General features: G+C 36.3%; 1 protein-coding gene across 5 annotated transcripts; it reads right to left on the bottom strand.

Moving 5' to 3' along the window:
• Window positions 1-1,735: 1,735 nt before the first annotated feature.
• On the bottom strand, window positions 1,736-15,602 carry LOC148846021 (protein CYTOSOLIC ABA RECEPTOR KINASE 7-like). 5 transcript variants are annotated; one of them, XR_016102170.1, is made up of 10 exons: window positions 15,460-15,602; window positions 14,232-14,415; window positions 11,462-11,639; window positions 6,187-6,440; window positions 5,931-6,057; window positions 5,535-5,808; window positions 3,500-3,632; window positions 3,300-3,406; window positions 1,957-2,076; window positions 1,736-1,813 (listed from the first exon to the last, which is right to left on the bottom strand). XR_016102170.1 is itself a non-coding variant. In XM_088954503.1 (10 exons), the coding sequence occupies exons 3-10, from the start codon at window positions 11,565-11,567 to the stop codon at window positions 1,790-1,792; spliced, it is 1,125 nt and encodes a 374-aa protein (XP_088810629.1). In that variant the 5' UTR covers window positions 11,568-11,639; window positions 14,232-14,415; window positions 15,460-15,602; the 3' UTR covers window positions 1,736-1,789. The 5 variants fall into 5 exon arrangements, 4 of the variants coding, with proteins under 4 accessions (XP_088810629.1, XP_088810631.1, XP_088810630.1 ...); XM_088954503.1 differs by having other exon boundaries at window positions 3,300-3,386; XM_088954505.1 differs by lacking the exon at window positions 15,460-15,602 and adding an exon at window positions 14,588-14,669 and having other exon boundaries at window positions 3,300-3,386.
• Window positions 15,603-19,078: the final 3,476 nt, after the last annotated feature.

Genomic DNA, 19,078 nt, shown 5'->3' with positions numbered 1-19,078 from the left:
CTAGTCCAATTCAACATTGTCTTATTGGATTATCCCGCCCGTCTAAATTGGTTTGATTCAGATAGGGTCCAACCAAACCCGGTCCATTGACACCTCCATTTACAAGAATACAATTATAAAACCCTTCATTATTTACAAATTGTGCATTGAATATGCCTCTTCTAGTGTAAAATTAAAAAGAAAATGCAATTGAATACCAAATTTAAGAACAAGAAAAAGGGTTCAACTATGATACCGGAAAAAACATGAAACCAAACCACCAATCAATCAATATCATAAAACTGATATCCAATTAGATGATATTTATCAAAATTCATGGGCGGATTTGATTGGTCAAAGCCCTTCCAATATCATGTCTTTCCGATAGCGTACATTTTCCCCAAGGAAAAAAAAAACACTTTAGCCATGATGGCTCAAATAATTTTGAAACTGCACAAGAGATTGAATCAGAATATTAATGATATCTAATATATGAAATAAAATCTGTTAATTTCTTTTTCAATGATAGGAACTTGAATCTCTTAGAAGGAGTCAAGAGCATGCTTTACATTTTGTGTTTGAAAAAAATATGTATGTTTTGGATGTGTTTTCTTTTTAAATATATCCATTAATGAAGTTTCAGTAAATTATAGGTTTCTTTCTTTTGTAAAATCTGTTAATTTCAAATTTGATATCATTGGAGCTTAAGTACTCGTGGGAAAGAAAAGGCTAAAACATGTTTTACCGCTAATATATAATGAGATAATAGATGTTTTGTGGACCAAAAACTGTTGTTGGCTAGGTTATTTTCCTATCTTTAAGTAATTATGTCAAAACAATGAAAAAAATAAACAAGAAATCAAGTAAAGCTTAATCTCTTCTATGCTAGGATCTAATGACAGAGGATAGATGAAATACCTGAATGAACAAATCACAGAGGTCAGAGGACGAGAGAAAATAAATAGTAATAGATCGCCGGAGAGAGGGAAATACCATGAGTTCGTTCAAAGTTTCAAACGAAATACCGCAGGCAAGACTTTGAGGGCTGAGTGATGGAGGCGCCGAACCCTAGCTTTTGAAAGTTTCCAAGCTTCAAGTGAAATGAATGGACCAACGGGTTTGTTCTAACTAATTGGCTTTCTCCACTGTCGGTCCATTCTATGAATGGATGATTCATGTTCAGACCGGTCTGAGTCCATATCAATTTTAGGAGATATTCCCATTGCAAGGTTGCAAAGGACTGCGAATGGTGTGAGCATGGTCTTGTGAAGCTTATTCACCTTGGATAGCACGTGAAATAGGGTTGATTTCATTTTACAGATGTCTTCCAACCAAAAAGATATTTTTTTTTATAAACTCACTTTAGATGGACTTGCGAACTGATTACGGAAAAAAGCAATGATCAATATTTCAAGAAGTGGCAAATGCTCCGTTCAGATAGTGGGTTCTTTGTAGTCTGATTCTAGCGTATAAAACCACAATGAAATCGTTCCCAATTAGCCTAACATCCAAGCACCCTAATTTAGAAAAAAAAAAGGATTCAAATTCCTTGGTTCAATATTTAAACTATGGACAGTCTTGTAAATAGGACGTTCCTCCATATATACGCCACTAGGACAAGGTCGATGTTCTTATTTCCATAAGGGATCATAGATTAAGCAGAAGCCAAATTACATGGGAAGTCGTCAATGCACGCAATTGTAGAGAACCAGGCGAAATGAAACGGGGAACGAGACGAAGAGCAAACAAAGCAAACTGTTACCGAAGAGAGAGAAAAAATAGAAATGAAGAACATCCACAGTACCAAGGCTCAAGTGAGGAACATATCCGAAACCTGTAAGAACCCACCCAATTTCATCCATTCAATATATGTATAAGAAACCCAGTATGTAAGAAAATAGTAACCAAATCAAACATGAAATGCAGAATTTCAACAGTGCAACAGAAAACTGGGGACAAGCTTCATTTATATTAAACCTCAGGAGCTGGTGCAGGCTGCTTCTGCGTGAGAAGTGGCTGGAGAGCCTTGACAACTATACTCATGTTTGGTCGGAACTCTGACTCATACTGCACACACAATGCGGCCACAGCAGCAAGCTGCATCATCAAGAACACCACCAGGCTTGTTAGCACTTTAGAATTGTGTTACTTGTATGAGATTACCAAGAGTTTGAGTGCATAATACATCTTAACGTATAATCATATATAATTCGATGCTTTAGCCAGCTTCAATCCACAGTTTTTACACATGTGATCTTAACCTCTGCTCCAGGCCCAGCAAAGGGTTACCATTGCCAGCTGGATGAAATTAAGCGTCAAACAAATGGGTTTCCTCCTGGATCTTAACATAGGGATTCTATATTGTTAAAACGGCTGAATCTACATTAGTGCTCATATTTGAAGGACATCAATTTGTGAAATCTCTCTGCCCACCAATAGGAAAGGGGAAGCTACCTCTCTGCCCAGCAAAGGTTAACAGGTGTCCGAAACATAAAATCTATTGGTCAAATCCACAGTAAAAGTGGACAAATAAATTTATTCTTAAAACTCAACAGTGTACAAGTTTTATTTTTGTTTCCCCATGGTCAACCAAATATACAACCTTAAGTGTGTAAACTTCAACTGATCAACCAAATACACAGTTCAAGTGCCAGTGTGCAACACTGTATCCAAAAGGTTGGAGGTGAAGAGATGAATTTTCATTGTTACCCAAGTGTCGGCCATCCAAGTCAGTTGAGGACCGGACCAACTGCATGACTAACTAGTTGGTCATGATGTGGTTGCCTAGGATGATAGCGTCAACTAGGCCAACTAGTCAAATTAACAATTAGTCAACCTAGTCAACTACTAAAACAACAAACAAACATGTGGTTCCATATTCTAGGCTCCTATCCTATCCAGCTTAACATGTTTATGCTTGCACAAACAACAAAGACCATAAATGTTCAATATCATTAGTTTTCTTCATAGTTGTGATCTGTATAAGATTGTATCAATATCTTGAACTTTGAAACAGCCTCTCTGAATGTGCAGGGGTATGGCTGTGTACGTCTGTCCCTCCCCAGACCCCGCATTGGCAGGAGCCTTGTGCACTGGCTGCCCCTACCAATATCTTAAATTTATAATATATTTTTCTTTCATTGACTAGTCAGTGACTAAGCACCAACTAGTCAATTTATCAAACTAGATAATGCCAAATAACCCAGTAGTACCTAATCTACTGCAGAATAATTGAGTAGTTTAAGTTGTTTTTAAAGTCAATGGTGTACCCAATCTACAAAATCATTGCCAACTATATGAGAGAGAGAGAGAGAGATGACCTTAGCAACTCCTTTTGGAGGATATTCACCCTTTAACCTTGGATCCACACATTGTTTAACCTTGTCCTCACTTAGCCTTGGGGTTGCCTGACCCAAAAAAGATGGTGCTGTCATGGATACCTCAACTTTAAATCACTCCACTTGCACATATTTATTCACGCATGCTAATAATAATTTTTTGACAAATTAGAGGGGCTCACCCAAGTGACAAGAGATTGCTGCCCACGAGGCATTGTATGATCAACAGGTTTTCTACCTGTGAGAAGTTCTAGAAGGACAACACCAAAACTATATACATCACTCTTCTGTGTCAACTGACCAGTCATTGCATATCTGCAATAAGAATTAAGGTTTTGCACATCATGTCATCAACATAACAAAGGTTTTTTTTTCAAAGAAACGCAAGTAAATTATATTAAAAACGCAGATTAGAAGTCTCTGACCATATATTATTTCTAGAGTACAAATAATCATTCAACAGAATAGAAAGTATCATTAGAACAGCTACCTGCAGGACAGATGCAAGATGAAGTTTCCATAGGCATTAAAAAATATGACACTTGATGATGCATTAATACAATTAAAATATGTAAATTGGTAATGTCAACAAAATACCAAATACGACACTTGATAAATGATAATGCATTAACACTTATAGATGACTATAGCATTAACACTTAAAATATGTAAAATGGTATGCTTAACTAATATACTGTAAAAGAACAAAACCACAGATGTTAGATATTTAATTAAATTTGGCAAGATATAAGTATTGAGAAAAGACGTTTAGATTTAAAGGTAGATATAGTAGCCTAATGTAAGTATATTGCATAGGATGTCCATATCCATATCTATGTCTGGGATTTTAGAAACTTGAGAATCACATCCCTGTTTCTCGTATCCATGCTGTATGCCTGTATCTGTCTCCATATCTAGGTATCTAAGGTGATTAGAAAGTCCTCAAGTAATATTACAGAGCATTAGATGTTGAGTGGGTCTTATTGTTGGAGATATGATAACCAAATTCTTTATAGGCCTAAAGCATCACTACTGAGGCTAAGAGTGGTAAAATCTCAACTTAGTGAGGTATGTGGATGTATGCATGAAACACATTGATCAATGATGTAATCAAACTACGGACTATAGCTGCTTTTTCATTTCAGTGAGTCATGATCTGTAGTCCTTAAGACCTAAGAAGCTTACAAAAACTCATGGTTATCTTCAATTACTTTGATGTACCAAGGGTTAGGCGATAATTAAGGGTGCAAGACAGGTTGGGTTAGGTCAGTTTGAGGTTAACCCTAATCCAACTAGAGTTGTGGAATCCCCAATCCTAGTCAAACTTCAAGTTGGGAACGGGTTGGCTTGACCTCTCTACTTCCTTTGGCCAAATGTTGTTGTTTTCTAGACTCAAGGGTTAACATGGTCAGTAAAATGCTGGCCACTAAATATGGGATACTGAGGTTGATGGCACCAGGTAAATATCCAGTGGCTGCGCCAAATTGATAGTCTTACACAATATTCAGAAAACTGGACCAGGCATAGAACTGGAGAAGGGAGAGGATCATGGAACCAGAGGTCAAACCATGATGACATGGCATATATATATATATATATATATATATATATATATCTACAAGTCATATAAATACTATATATAATATATTTTATAACTTCAAATATATTTAAATATGGTAGATAGATGGCAAGTTCCTTAATTTTTAAAGCAAACGACTAGGGTTCAAGTCTCTTAATTTACATTTTCTTTAAATGTGTGTATAATAAAGTAATATGTACAATAAAGAGTCATTAATTAATGCAAGTAAAGAAGTGGACTAATGGTAATTAAGAAATTTATAGAAATTAGAAGTCAAATGTTCAAATCTTAATAAACACATTTTAAAATTTCAATTGTTTAGGACCCGGGTGGTTTCACAAAACCGGGACTGGTTCACCGGTTTTCTAGTTAAACTGGCCAGTCAGCCGGTTTTTTATCAAGTGCAGTTATTGGGGTATGACCGAACCGGCCAAGGTACAGGGTCACAATTCAACCGGTCCAACCAGCCGGTCTGGTCCGGTTTTCTAAACACTGGTCTTACCTAACCCAAAAGCAAATATAAATGAAAAACCACAACCATGACCTCTAATGAATTAGGCAATGAAAATAGCCTACTTATCACCTAATTACACTCAAACACAAAATGAATTTATACAAGTTTAAGCAGGCAGCATTACTCTGGTGCATGATAACCAAAGGTCCCCAAAACTCGAGTAGAATGGAGACGAGCAGCCATGTCAGGAGCCTGATTTGAAAGGTTAAAGTCAGCAATTTTGGCCTTGAAGTCTTCAAATAGAAGCACGTTGCTTGATCTGATATCCCGATGTATAATAGAAGGTTGAACTTTCTCATGTAAATACTCTAGTCCCCTTGCTGCATCAACAGCAATTCTCACTCGCTGCATCCAATCAAGCACAGGACCTGGTTGTGCACCTTGGACTCCTTTTCTACCTGGAATTGCAAATAAATAAATAATAAAATATAAATAACCAGAAGTGTCAAAAAAAAGAAGATTGAGGATCTTTAAATTGTTAATTCAATCAAGTAGAGCTAAACTAGTCCTCAGAATATACCATGCAAAATGTCATGTAAAGAGCCCATGGTCGCAAACTCATATGCTAAAACACGTTCATTCCCTTCCACACAATAACCAAGCAACTCAACAAGATTTTCATGCTTCAGTCTTGACACCATAGAAACCTATATTTGGGATGATAAATAGTCAGATATGACAGGAGAAAGACAAAAGATGGAAACAAATAAATATAAAATAGAACCTGTGCATCAGAGAGAGAGATTATATGTATTGTTTAGTATAAATCCACACACCTGAGTCAGAAACTCATCATTGGGTTCAGGCTCAGAAGAAATATCAAGTTTCTTTATAGCCACGGCTTGTCCACTGTTTAAGGTTGCATAATAAACTCTTCCATACGAACCTTCACCAATCAAAGATTTTGATCCAAAATTTTCAGTCTTTTCTTTTAGTTCGTCCAAAGACAAAGCAGGCACTTCAATGGGTGGTGGTGTTTTCTGCACTTCAGTCTTGGCTGGAGCAGATGCCTTTGAGCTTTTATGGTTCACTGAAATGCAACAAAAGTATTTATTTCATATAATAAATAGAATACAAATATAAAACATGATCTTATGGATCCTAATGCAAACATACTGTTATGAAATAAATATCCCATTTATGCTACCAGGAAAATTTTGTGAAGTTCAGGCAAAAAAACTCAATTTAGAGATGAAAAAAGTCCATTTAACTTTGAATGTAAATTAAGAAAGAATTTTTATCTGTTCAAGGTCTGCTCAATTGCTAAATCATTGACATAAAAATTAAGTAATTCTTGGCATAAAAATTATATAATCCTGCTAGAGTTCCTCAAAATCTTCAAATAAAATCCCAAGAAAAAAACAAGAGAGCTTAAAATAAGCATTAGCAAACCATTCCAAGTTCAAACTCAGAACGAGAGAAAGGTGGTAATTGACTTAGTACAGATGAAAGTCATATGTTACCCTGAGAAAATTGTACAAAACCAGTAACAAAGAAAAGGAACTTAGTTGATGGTGAAACACAACGAACATGAATAAAATTCTAATAACCTCTATTTACATGACATAGAAATTGGTACTAAACCAAGAATTGGTTATCTAAAAAACAAGAATGGCTGACCAACTCGCCCTGGACAAGGTTGAAAAACAACACTTGAAGCTTAAAACAGAATAGATATATGGCAAACATCCAAAAAAGGAAGAAATAAGAACTAAAGCACCCTCATATAAAGATGTGCTGTATATTGACCTCGCAATGCATAGTATGACAAGATACTTGAGGAAGTAACAAAAAATAAAAAATAAATCTCAATAATCTATAAGTATCACAGATGGTTGCCCCAAGAAAACGTTGGGGTTAAAGCCCCTTTTTAAATGCAAATAAACAAAGTAAATAGCAAAGGAGAAAGAATAAACAATATCCAATGAGGCAAATAATCAAATACAACATTAGCAATGGCACACTAGAACTTTTAACATGGAAAGCTTCTCCAATGTGAAGAGGAAAAACCCCAGAGCACTAACCCAAAAAACTTGCACTATCAACAAGAATAATAGATTGCAACTTCTCTAGTTTCAACTAGAGTATAGCAACCTCAAGAGACAAAAAACCTCTCTTGGATACACAAAAACAGTCATCAAACAAAATGCATTTCAATCAACAAAAACATTAGAAAGACCTCACCAAACAATAAGTGTCAATTGGACTGGATTTGGTCCAATCCGATCCAGTCCAATGCGAGTCCATTATAAATGGACCAGGTCCAGTCCAATCCAATGTATGTTTTTGACCAATTTGGACCGGTCCAATTCAATGTTTGGACCGTCCAATCTGTTCAAATTCATTTCGATTTAGATTGGTTTCAACCCAAACCCAATCCATTGACTCATATATTCTTATCTTATATCAATGGACCAGATATTGGCTTAATCCAACCCAATCCAATATAAATTTGTTATGGACGGACCAGGTCCAATCCAATCTAATATAGATTTTGGACCAGATTGGTCCAATCTAATATGTCTTGTTGGTCCGTCCAATCCGTCCAAATTGATTTTGGACTGGACGGGGTCCAATCCAAAACTGGTCCATTGACACCCTTACCAAACAAGGCTGCCAAAGCCCTCTCCAAAGAGGATACCAACATGTGTCAAAAATGCCACGATTCTCCACTAAAAGAGATAGTGGAGAGCAGGTCCCACCATCCACTAACATGGTACTAAAACAAGACAATTTGTCTCTTTCTCACCAATGACAGAATACAAAGAGCCTCAAACTTTATTTTGTCTTTCTATTTAACTTTCTCAAGTCACTCATGTATAGGGCAAGAGATCCCAACACACGAGTGGGTCCCATCACATGAGAGAAAACCCAATAGAAAAAACTCAAAAAGCTTCCTTTAATATGGGAACATGAACTCAGTGGAGTCAGTTATAGCGATCCCCGTCACTGTAAATATAACATAGGAGGATCTTTTATCCATGCTAAATCCAAAATGATCAAGAGTTCTATTAAATTCAATTATTCATTTCCATTTTTCTGCTATGGAAGGTTCTCAGTGAAGTCTTTTATATGGTATTGATTACGGATAACATGGCTTTAGATCAAGTAGAAGGTATGTGGGCGAATCCAGTGCCTCCAAGAGTGGAAGCATTCGCATGATTGGTTGCTCTTGATAGCATTTTAACTACTGATCATCTGAAGAGCAAAGGTTTTAGCTTGGCAAGTTACTGTTATTTGTATAACTCGCATAAGGAATCTGTTTGCTATCTTGCAAGGTGGAAAACTTCATATCGAAGTTCTATTCATTCACATTTTGAGAGTCTTTCAGCCATCATAATCAGCAGAAATTTTCTGTGGCCAATACTTGGAGAAAACAAGAAAGTTAGAATTATCTGGAGACTGGAGCTCAATCTTTTAGGGTATGTTGGACATTATGGAATGAGAGGAATAGAAGACTGTTATAGAACAAATCGAAGAACATTGAAAGTGATTGTAGCTTCAGTAGGTAAGCTTGTACAATACTGAGTTTTGGTTCTCCCAGAATTTGAGCTAGTTAACAGATCTGATTTGTTGGAAAGATTTTGGAATGTCCTTGAACTGCAACCTTGTAATGTTGATCTTTTTCATTGTGATTAGTTATTTTGGTGTGTCATCTTGACAACCATTCATTGTGATTAGTTACTCTTTCTTCTTAAAAAAAAAAAAAAAACTTTCTTACACTTATGCAGGGGATGAAACTCAAGAGAAATTATGGAGAAAATGAGGAGATGAGCCTACAGTTTTTAGGGCCCACAGATCTAATAGTCCTAAAGTGAAGTCCATTAGGATGTGCCCAAGATTCCTAAGTATTGATACAATGTTCCCCATATTGGGCATTTTGTATCGTTCCGGCAGGTCACCAAAATGCTAATTCTAAGGACTTTTAGAATTTTGGTTATTTTAAATGCTAAATAACAGTATTATAGCCCCCTTGTAAAAATATTAAACTAAAAGACTTTAAAATTTTTGATATAAGACTTACCCAAAAAAACCCGATACACATGATCATGCATATTAGGTGTATTGATACTTTGAACCTTGGAATGTGTCAAGTGATTGTAGAGAAAGTTTAAATCCTCTAGAAATTTACTATCTTTTAGTAAAAGCAAACTCATTATAACTTCTGAACTTATTATTTATTGCAGTTCCTATAATTGCTATTCATAGTGAAATTGTGGTTTATTGTTGTTAGTAATTGTTGGTTTCTTCAATTATGTTAGTAGGTGGTTCTTACTTGTTCTAAAGACAGAGTTTGAGTGAAAATAGAAATTATTGGGTGTAAGTACCTTTTCTTGATTATTAGTCTGTGGGTTTATTAAAGGGAAATTCTAGGCCTGGTAAGGAATCACCTAAGAGATAGATTGAGCTTTGAAACAAAACTGAAGTGTTTTGATGCGTGGTACTTAGAGGGACGACTTCTCCCACCGGGTCTGTTTTCCTATGCCTCTTTTTTCAAATTTTTCAGTGTCTTCTAATAGTTTGGGAATGAGGTTCCTGGTGAAAGATAAAAGATAGTAGACACACATATAATGGCTTAAGAACGAAGCGCTAGACAAAAGTAGATAGCAAAGCCAATATTAAGGAACGAATTTGATACCTCACAAGAATATCAGTAATATAAACTGGTGATCTAGCAAAATCAGGCAGGATCTATAACAGAGGATCCCAGCGTCCTGCAGAATAAAGTCTCACACATAAAAGAGTGAGGCCGCTTTGCAAAGCTAAGCGGCTTGACAATTGAACTTCATGAGACTATGAAGTGATCTCACAAGGCGGAATCTTGTAGGCGTGGACACAAACCCGCTAGGTCAAGTGAGACCTGGTTCGCAAGGCCTGATCTCGTGGATCAAGAGTTTCACGATCTCATTGGAGAACAAGATCCTTAAATCACTAATGACCCTTGAATCAATGAGGTATATTTTCTAAACTTCTTTTTGCTTTTAACCAATGTTTTAGAACGTGGAGGCATGACTCGAGGCGTTCCACTACAAGCGTAGTTCAGAACATAAGAGGTGCCTCAAGAGGATGATGAGAAGGAAGGAGGAAGAGGAAGGAGGAGTATCTCATTTTTCTTAATAAAAATCTTTTATACTAAGAAAAATGAAAATGAATAGCACTAGTTGAAGGGGGGTCTTGTCAAAGCAGAGGCAAGCAAGCAAGCTGAAGTGGAGCAAGACCCCAAGCTGGAGGGAACAAGACCCCCCACACCCCCCCCACCTAACACAAAAAGTTAAAAAAAAGGCTGGCATTGAAAAGGGGCCAAGGGGTCTGGCCGTCTGGGGGGCTTCCTTTACCCTCATCTTTTCTTCCCTTCCCTTTCCTTTCCTTTCCTTTCTTTTTCTCTTTTTTTCTCTTCTCTTTCTTTCATTTTCTTCCCCTCCCTTTTTCTTCCTTTCCTTACCTTTCCTTTTTTTCTTTCTTTTTTCTTTGTTATGTCTTTTTATATGAGGTGTGCATGAGGCGTACGCGTCAGAGGTGTCAGCAACTCTAGCATACGCCTCAGGGCATTTTGGGGGTGCCTCACCTGGAGGCATGCCTCGTCCCACACCTTTTAAAACACTGCAGTGCCAACTCAATTTTCAGGAAATGTAAACTATTCCATCTCACAAAAATAAATAGATTTGATATAAAAAAAAAAAAACATACAATATGGCAAGCAATATCAGCTAAGTAACCATCCAAGCATCGTTACTGCAAATAAAAGCTCAATAGTAACTTTATCATGTACGAACTACAGGCCCAAGTGTAGAAACAAAGAGCTTTTACCAAGGCTATACAACATTTTAAGTTTGAAAGAGAAAAAGTAGTAATTCAATCAGAAGCAACAGTTTATTTTCCCATCCACACAAATAAATAAACTCTTAAGATGCATCAATGCCACCAACCATGTATGGTTCACTATACAACACTTGTAAGCTTTCCTCTGAAGCAATAAATGGATAAAAAGCAATAATGTTTTACGATTGATCAAAAAAAGCAATAATTATTATTCATGGACCAGTAACCTACCATTTGTATGATTCCTTGGGCTTTTAAGTAGCTCATCTTCATTTGATTCATAAGTCTCTTCTACATTACAAGTACAACAAAGCCAACGACGCACTCTTCCTTTCATTGTGAGATCAATGTTTTGCTTGCTAAGCTGACTCTTGAGGCATTCAAAGAAATTAAGAGAAGGAGCATGTGCCTGCACTAACAAAGCCAAGTCCATGATGTAACTCATAACAGTACGTCAGACATTAATTGTGCAGAAGATATTTTTTCTTTTTTGAACTTCAGTTGATAATTAACAACTTATTAAATAGAGATTTTGATCATTGATACTAATATGCTTTGAATAACTGACAGAACACTAGAATTGGTGAACTCAGACTATGGAGATTATTCCAACCCAGGGCTTCTGTTAAAAGGACTAAGTTATGCACCTCCGGAAAACCTAAACCTATCCAACCCAGGAAGGCATCTGAATCCCACTTCTTGTGACAATTGTGCTTCTAGTTCATTGTTCTTTCCCTTCGCTTCCCACTCCAATCGATGTTTTGTTTGTGTTTCAGGTTTGAGTAAAAAAATGGCAGCAAGTCCCAATCCGCAAGTTAACAACCAGAATACTGGAATCTTTCAGAGAGGAGGAAGTGTTGAACAACAAGTTAAAGAAAGCAGAGCCTTCAAACCGGAAGGGGGAGGGATTTACAAGATGGTCAGGAGTTTTGGGGTTATTACTTCAGATGAAACAGGGGAATCCATTAGGATTGAAGGAGACTTACAAAGAAAATGGGAAACCTAAAGGCTATTTCAACATTAGCTAGGGACTCAGACAAGGATGCCCCCTCTCTCCCTTCCTTTTTACCTTTGTTGTTGAAATTCTAAGTTCCTTTATCAAGAAAGCAAGAAGGTTGAATCTTCTGAAAGGTTTTCAAGTGGGAAGGGATGCTTTTCAGATTTCTCATTTATTATTTGCAGATAATAATATGCTTTTCCTGGAAAGAAATTTGGATAATATCAACAATCTGAAAAGGAAAAGTAGCATTGTTTAGAAGTTTCTCTAAAAAGTAGCATTGTGGGAGTTAATATAAACCAAAATCTGGTGAATATATCCAAGGAAGTGTTAGGGTGCAATGCAGAGAGGTTTCCCATTTCATATTTGGCGGGAACCCAAGAAGTTGAAGTTTTTGGGACCCAGTGTTGGTAAAATGTAAAAAAAAAGGTTGACCATGTGAAGAAAAAGTTCTCTTAAAGGGGGAAGACTGACCTTTTTAGATCAGCAACACAGAAAAGATTTCATTAAAATTAGATAAAAAAAGGTACAACAAGAAGTTCTGAAAAGATATAACAGACTCAAGGGGACAAATTTAATCCAGAAAATTACAAATAAGCCCAATATATAGACTCTCTCTGAACCCCTTGCTTAGCTAGCCCATCTGCCAATGGTTTGCAGTTCTTCTAAACCAATCGACTTGAATCATCATTTCTTTAGATAGCCATTTGAAGGGGGAAGGCTGACCTTAATCAAGGCTTCTGTAGCTAACCTGCCAACTTACATTCCCTCGGTGTTTCAAATCCCAACCTAGAGTCATAAATAGAAGTGAAAAACTCCAACATGATTTTCCAGGTGGAGAAAAGAAATGCCATTTAGTAATTTGGGGGAAAGTTTGTAAGCCGAAGGAAGCAAGGGTCTTGGTTTAAGGCACTTCAAGGAGAGAAATGTTGCACTTCTTGAGAATTGGCTGTGGGGATTTCCTCTTGAATCCGATGCTCTTTGGAAGATGGTTATAAGCAGAAAATATGGGACGAATGCAAATAGTTGGGATAGCAAGGCAAGGTACACTTGAATTGAGTGAAAGTAATCAACCCTTGGAAAGGTATTTCCTCTACTTATAACTCCTTTCTCTATTTCATCAGGTATAAGGTAGGGAATGGTTCTAAAATTAAGTTTTGGACTAACATATGGTGGGGTGAAAACACCTTGGCTAACTCCTATCCTCAGTTTTTCAACCTTCCCCAAAATCAAGAAGCCTCTATTGTCTCTAGCATCCCCTCTTCACCTCTTGAATCTATTTGGATTTCAGAAGGCCTTTGAGAGATGCAGAGCTTGGTGAAATTGCAGACATCCTCCACTCACTAAGAGAAGTGTATCCCTCCCCAGATAACCTTGGATCAACGTGTTTGGAAACTTCACCTTGCAGGAAAGTTCTCAACTAAATCCCTTTTTCGGGGCCCTGGTGTTGGAAAGTTCTCACAGCATTTTCCTGTTTAAGAAGATATGGTTTACCCATATCCCTCTTAGAGTCTCCTCCCTTGTCTGTGAGACTTGCTTGAAGAAAATAAATGACTATGATCTTTTACAAAAAAAAAAAAAAAAAATAGAAGAAAGCAACCTGTGCATTTTTTGTATTAGAAATGGTGATTCTGCTAAACACTTACTTTTACATTGTTTTGAACAAGAAATATTTGGCACTTCCTCAATAATGCTGGTTACAGTTGGATTATTCCTGAGCATATCGAGGAGTTCACTTGGCAATGGCAAGTCTTGGTAAAAGGGGAAAAATTTACTGGTGAGTAGCTCAAGCTGTAATGTGGGGCATGTGGCTTGAAAGAAATAATTGTGTTCAGAAGATAGTGCCTTTAGGTGATTAATTCCTTGGAGTTCAAAGGTATCTCGATGGGGGATCTTCAAAGGAATTTAGTAGAGATCCTGCACATCTCCCAGGCTGTTAAGTATTATTAGAAGTCCTCCTACATCAGAAGAGTTAGAGATGAAACTACATTATGATGGTAGTACCTTTGGATAACCCAGTACAGCAGGGATTGCTGGTGTGTTCAAGAGGAGGGATGGCAGTATTTGGTGGGCTTTTAGTGGTCCGATAGGGACTGCTGATTCAACAAAGGCTAAAATCTTAGTTGTACTCACAGGTCTCCAAATTGCAAAAGACGAAGGGGTTCTACACTAACCATTGAGAGTGATTCTGCAAACACAATAAAATGGTTAGGGGGAGAAGGATGGAAGCCCTTGGAGGTTAGCTCATCATCTGACAGAAGCCAGAGATATCTTGAGATCCTTGTGTGCTAACCTAATTGGATTCTCAGGGAATTAAACTCTTTAGCTGATCATTTGCAAAAATCTGGTAAGGTGCTCACAGGGAAGATATGTATAGTGACAGAATCCTGCCTATGTATCCCTGAGCTGTTCTTTTGTTCTGGTTGTACACCTTCACATGTACTACTCTTGTTATTAATAAATTCAGTTACCTTTTTCTAAAAAAAATAATAATTAACATGCCACAAGTTTATTATATAATTACCATTACAAAAAAAAAAAAAAAAAAAAAAAAAAAACAGAATTTGCTCTACAAATTTTTACAAAACCATCAGCTTTAAACGAGAACAAAAATGATTATGAAATACTCATCAAAAAGTAGTTAGCATACATACTGGCCATTTAAAACCCAGAAATTTTCGGAAATATTGTAATCACTCAAATCTCACCAATAGATTGTAGCGTTAAACGTCGCCTTCCATCACAAAAATAAAAGAAACCAGAAGATTACACAAAATGAACAAAAGATGGATATAAATCAACATCAAAAGCGACCGATCGTATTCGAATCACCAATTGGAACTGATCGCTAAACAGTTCCACAGCTGAAAGAACCAAATTAATTCAATAATTCGAAAATGTAGCTCCAAAGAAGGATGAAACAATATCTGAATTTGAATGAATTTCTGATGAAATGGGTGATCAAGGAGTTACAAGACACGAAATGATTCCCTATAAAAACAACTCTTCAAGAAAGAACAGATCCGCCAAAGTTTTCCTTAAAAATCCCACAAAATCCGAGACGATCAAGAAGAAAATTTTTGAATAAAAGAATTACCGAAAAGACTTAGAAATTGAGCGAATACCGATCCAATCCTAGATACAAATTAGCATTAAACTGAGAATAACATAGAAATCAAACGATAAAGCGAGGGAATTAAGAGAGAGAGAGAGAAGTATCGGAAAAGCTTACCTGGTTTTGTCGCGTAGGTTTCTGATGTGACGATTCTTGGGATGGAAGAAAATAAAGGAAAACAGGTAAAAGGAGGGTTCTGGGGAGAGAAGACAGAAGGGCAACGTGAGGAAGGTCGGTCGAGAGGACTGTCGACTCTCCCCATCAATAATCAATAATAACGTAGAAGGCTAAAAGCAAACGCGGTGAACGCTTGAACGGGTATGGATCATTCCTACCCGGGAACGGAAGATGCGACCCTATCCGGCCCGCATCATGCTTGCAAATTTGCTAGCCAAGTGTCCATGAAAAACCGAAACGAACCGCAAAATACGGTTAATCGAACCGATCGGTTCGGTTTCGGTTTAAAATTTTTGAAAAACCAAAGAATTGGTTCGGTTTTCAGTTAACCTACAAAAAACCAGCGGATAACCGAACCGACCGGTATATATTTATATATATTTTTAATATATGTATATATATAAATATATACTTATATTTATAATAATATATTTATTAATATATTATATATTTTTAAAATATTTATAATATATTATATATCATTTATTATTTATAATATAATATTATGTATATATTTATATAATATATATTATAAATATAAAAAACCAAAAAACTGAAGAACTGAACTGGTCAAAAACCAAAATCGGTAGCCGGTTAATCATTGGTATCAGTTCGGTTTCGGTTTAAAGAAATGGAAAAATTGGTACCACTGATTCGGTTTGTAAAAATTGCCCATGGTTTGGTATGGACACCCCTACTACCCAACAGTGATCATAAAATAAAAAAACTGAAAAATCGAACCAAATCGATGAGGGCCAAACCAAAAATTCTGATTAATCAAAATAGTCGATTCAGTTTCAGTTCAGTAATTTCAAATAATATAATATTATATAATATAAAAAGTTGGTAATTAACTGAATTGACCGATATATACATATATACACATATATAATATAATATTATATAATATTATTTATTATTTATAATATAATATTATATATATTAGTTTTTTATTATATTTATTTATAATATATTATTAAAATCAAAAAATCAAAAACCGATGAACTGAAGTAATAGATAACCAAACTGATGATCCAGTTAAATAATTGACTTCAGTTCGATTTCAGTTATTAATTTTTAAAAAACCGGTAGTATCGGTTCGATTTAAAATATATGCCCAAACAAACCGTGGGCACCCTACTAGCCACACGGCCACAACTTGAGGGTATTTAGTACTATTGCCGTTTTAACTCAAAATGTTGCCAGCTTACGCCAGCTGTGCATTTCGAGTTTAACGGCTAGATATTTGTTTGATTCAGCCCAATGCTGTAAGACTAGATTACCCAGATTAGACTAGATGGTCAAACCATAAAAATCGGGAACTTACTTCCTATTCTGGTTTTGAACAACTGTTGTTGGACTATGAAATTATGAAAACCAGGAACCAATTGGCATTACGGTTTTTTAGTACGTGTTTGGTTTGGGAAACGTTTTTCGAAACACAGAAGCGCCATGCAATGGTGTGGCATAGTGGTGTCAAATGGACCCCGTTTTGGATTGGATCTGTCCAAATTAATATCAATTTGGACAAATTGGATAGACCAATAAGACATATTGAACTGGACCAATTCACACTTAATGGTCCAAAGTATTTATTAGATTGGATTGACCTATTCCATCCCTAATGGATTTGTATTAGATTGGGTTAGATTGAACCAATATCTAGACTAGGGGTGGAACCAAGTATATTGGTGAAGTGGAGAGGTCTTTGCCCCCCATTATTTATATAAGTGAAGGCAGGGTCAAAAATATAATTGATGAGGGGTAATTTGGTCCTCCAAATGACATCATGACACATGACTTTTAAGCGATACATCGACACTAAGTAAGTAGATCACCTCAGCAAGTCGGCCAACCTAAAGTACCTCAGCTTGGCCGACCCGAAGGACCTCCGAATAAGGGGCGACTTACCTTAGAGACCGGCCGAGCTAAGACAACTACTATCAGCGACCTACAAGGCATGCACACTGATTTGTCATATAGATCCGTTGCCAGACCGAATTCTCCGGAGTATTGATGAGTCAACCGTTAAGCCAGCCTACCCGCACCACGCGCGTCAAAATCAATCAAACGGATCTCATCCCTCTGCACAGATTACGCAACCAACATCATTACTCTCCTGACTTAACAAAAACGGCTCTACGAGAGCCTAGGAACCGTTACAAGAGGTCTTTGATCACTCACATCTATATAAAGGATTCATTTCCACCTGAAGAGGTACGTGCGATTAAACTCTTGTACTCTCTAATCTCTTAAGAACTTCTAAAGATTCATTGTTGACTTAAGTATTGGAGTGCCCATCCCGAGCAAAAGCAACCCGAGCACTCTAACTCTTCCTCTTGCAGAATCACATAGCTCGGCCCAATTCAGCTTGACCACCGATAGGGTAAACATCCGATTTGGCGTTCGAGTCATCTACCACGTGAAAGGCACCAGATTGCGCTACATCAATAATTAAGTGTGTCCTTGGCCCTCCTAAGACTTGAAAGTCCCACTAAAATGTTAGGCTCATTTTAGAAGGAGGACAAATACAAATATTCGGAGAGTGCAAAATTATGTATTTTGTATGTATTTACATTGTAGATATTTGTATTTGTATTCCTTCTAATGTAAATTAAAATTAATTTTAGTAGATTCGACAATCCAAACATTGAATTGGACTGGTCCAAATTCCAAAATGCATGGTCTAAATTATTCATTGGATTGGATTGGATTGGATCTGGTCCATTTGTACTCATATTGAACTGAACTGAACTGGATTGGATCAAATCCAGTCCATTTGGCACGATAGTTTTCTTAAGTTTTTTGTTTGGATAGCATTGTTGCCACCTAAGCAAAATAGAAAAAGTATTCTTTGGTTTTCTGTTTGGTTATCCCGTTTTTCATTGAAACAATCCAAGAACATACTGTGTCTAGTGTAAAATTTACACAGGATATAAATATATTTTCTATCAACAAGTGTTGATCTAGCGGCCATTGTTTCACATATTAGCATCCAACATTAGCATAAAACGAAATGTAACGGTTAAACTGAAAATCTAATGGTTCAAACATCTTGAAGTCCACATCCAACAGTCCACCTTGTCTGATATGAATATCTAACTGTTAAATTGATATAAAATACCAATCTAACGATAGAAAATTGAAGTGGATTTATTTTTTGATCCAATGGTCTAATTTCCTTTAAATGTATACTAGTTAGGACCCGTGTGATGCATGGGTTTTATTTATAAGTAAAATTGAGGAAGGAGCTCTATTACATTTCTAATTAAGTGGTATCCATCTAAATTCATTCTAGTATATTAATTTTTTTGTTAGATCTAATTTATCCAATCACAATCTAATTGTGCTTTAGCAGAGTGGCCAATTTCCTATTTTCAAGATAAATTTGTATCTTAAGGCTATTTTTTTAAAAATATTTTTTATTAATTGTTACTAGTTTATTATTATTTGTGTATTATTTTTAGGTAAAATAATTAAAAAAATGCCCTTGTAACATTTCTATTAACCACCTTTGTGTTTTGACCCTATCAAAGCCTCCCTTATATAGTTTTGAAAA

Source organism: Nelumbo lutea, chromosome 7 (assembly GCF_056320005.1).
Source record: "Nelumbo lutea isolate HS-2025 chromosome 7, American lotus-T2T, whole genome shotgun sequence".
Classification (NCBI taxonomy): Eukaryota; Viridiplantae; Streptophyta; class Magnoliopsida; order Proteales; family Nelumbonaceae; genus Nelumbo; species Nelumbo lutea.
The sequence above is the reverse complement of the archived record's forward strand: the minus strand, read 5'-3'. Positions and strand labels throughout refer to the sequence as shown.

What these genes read in the sequence shown, in the direction of transcription:
- LOC148846021 (XM_088954503.1), bottom strand. Translation starts at nt 11,567, where the DNA reads ATGAAAGGAAGAGTGCGTCGTTGGCTTTGTTGTACTTGTAATGTAGAA. An exon ending in TTTGGTTATCATGCACCAGA is followed by an intron (nt 3,633 to 5,534) that starts GTAATGCTGCCT and finishes TTCTTATTGCAG; the next exon opens with ATATGCAATGACTGGTCAGT. An exon ending in AGCAATCTCTTGTCACTTGG is followed by an intron (nt 3,387 to 3,499) that starts GTGAGCCCCTCT and finishes TTTTTGGGTCAG; the next exon opens with GCAACCCCAAGGCTAAGTGA.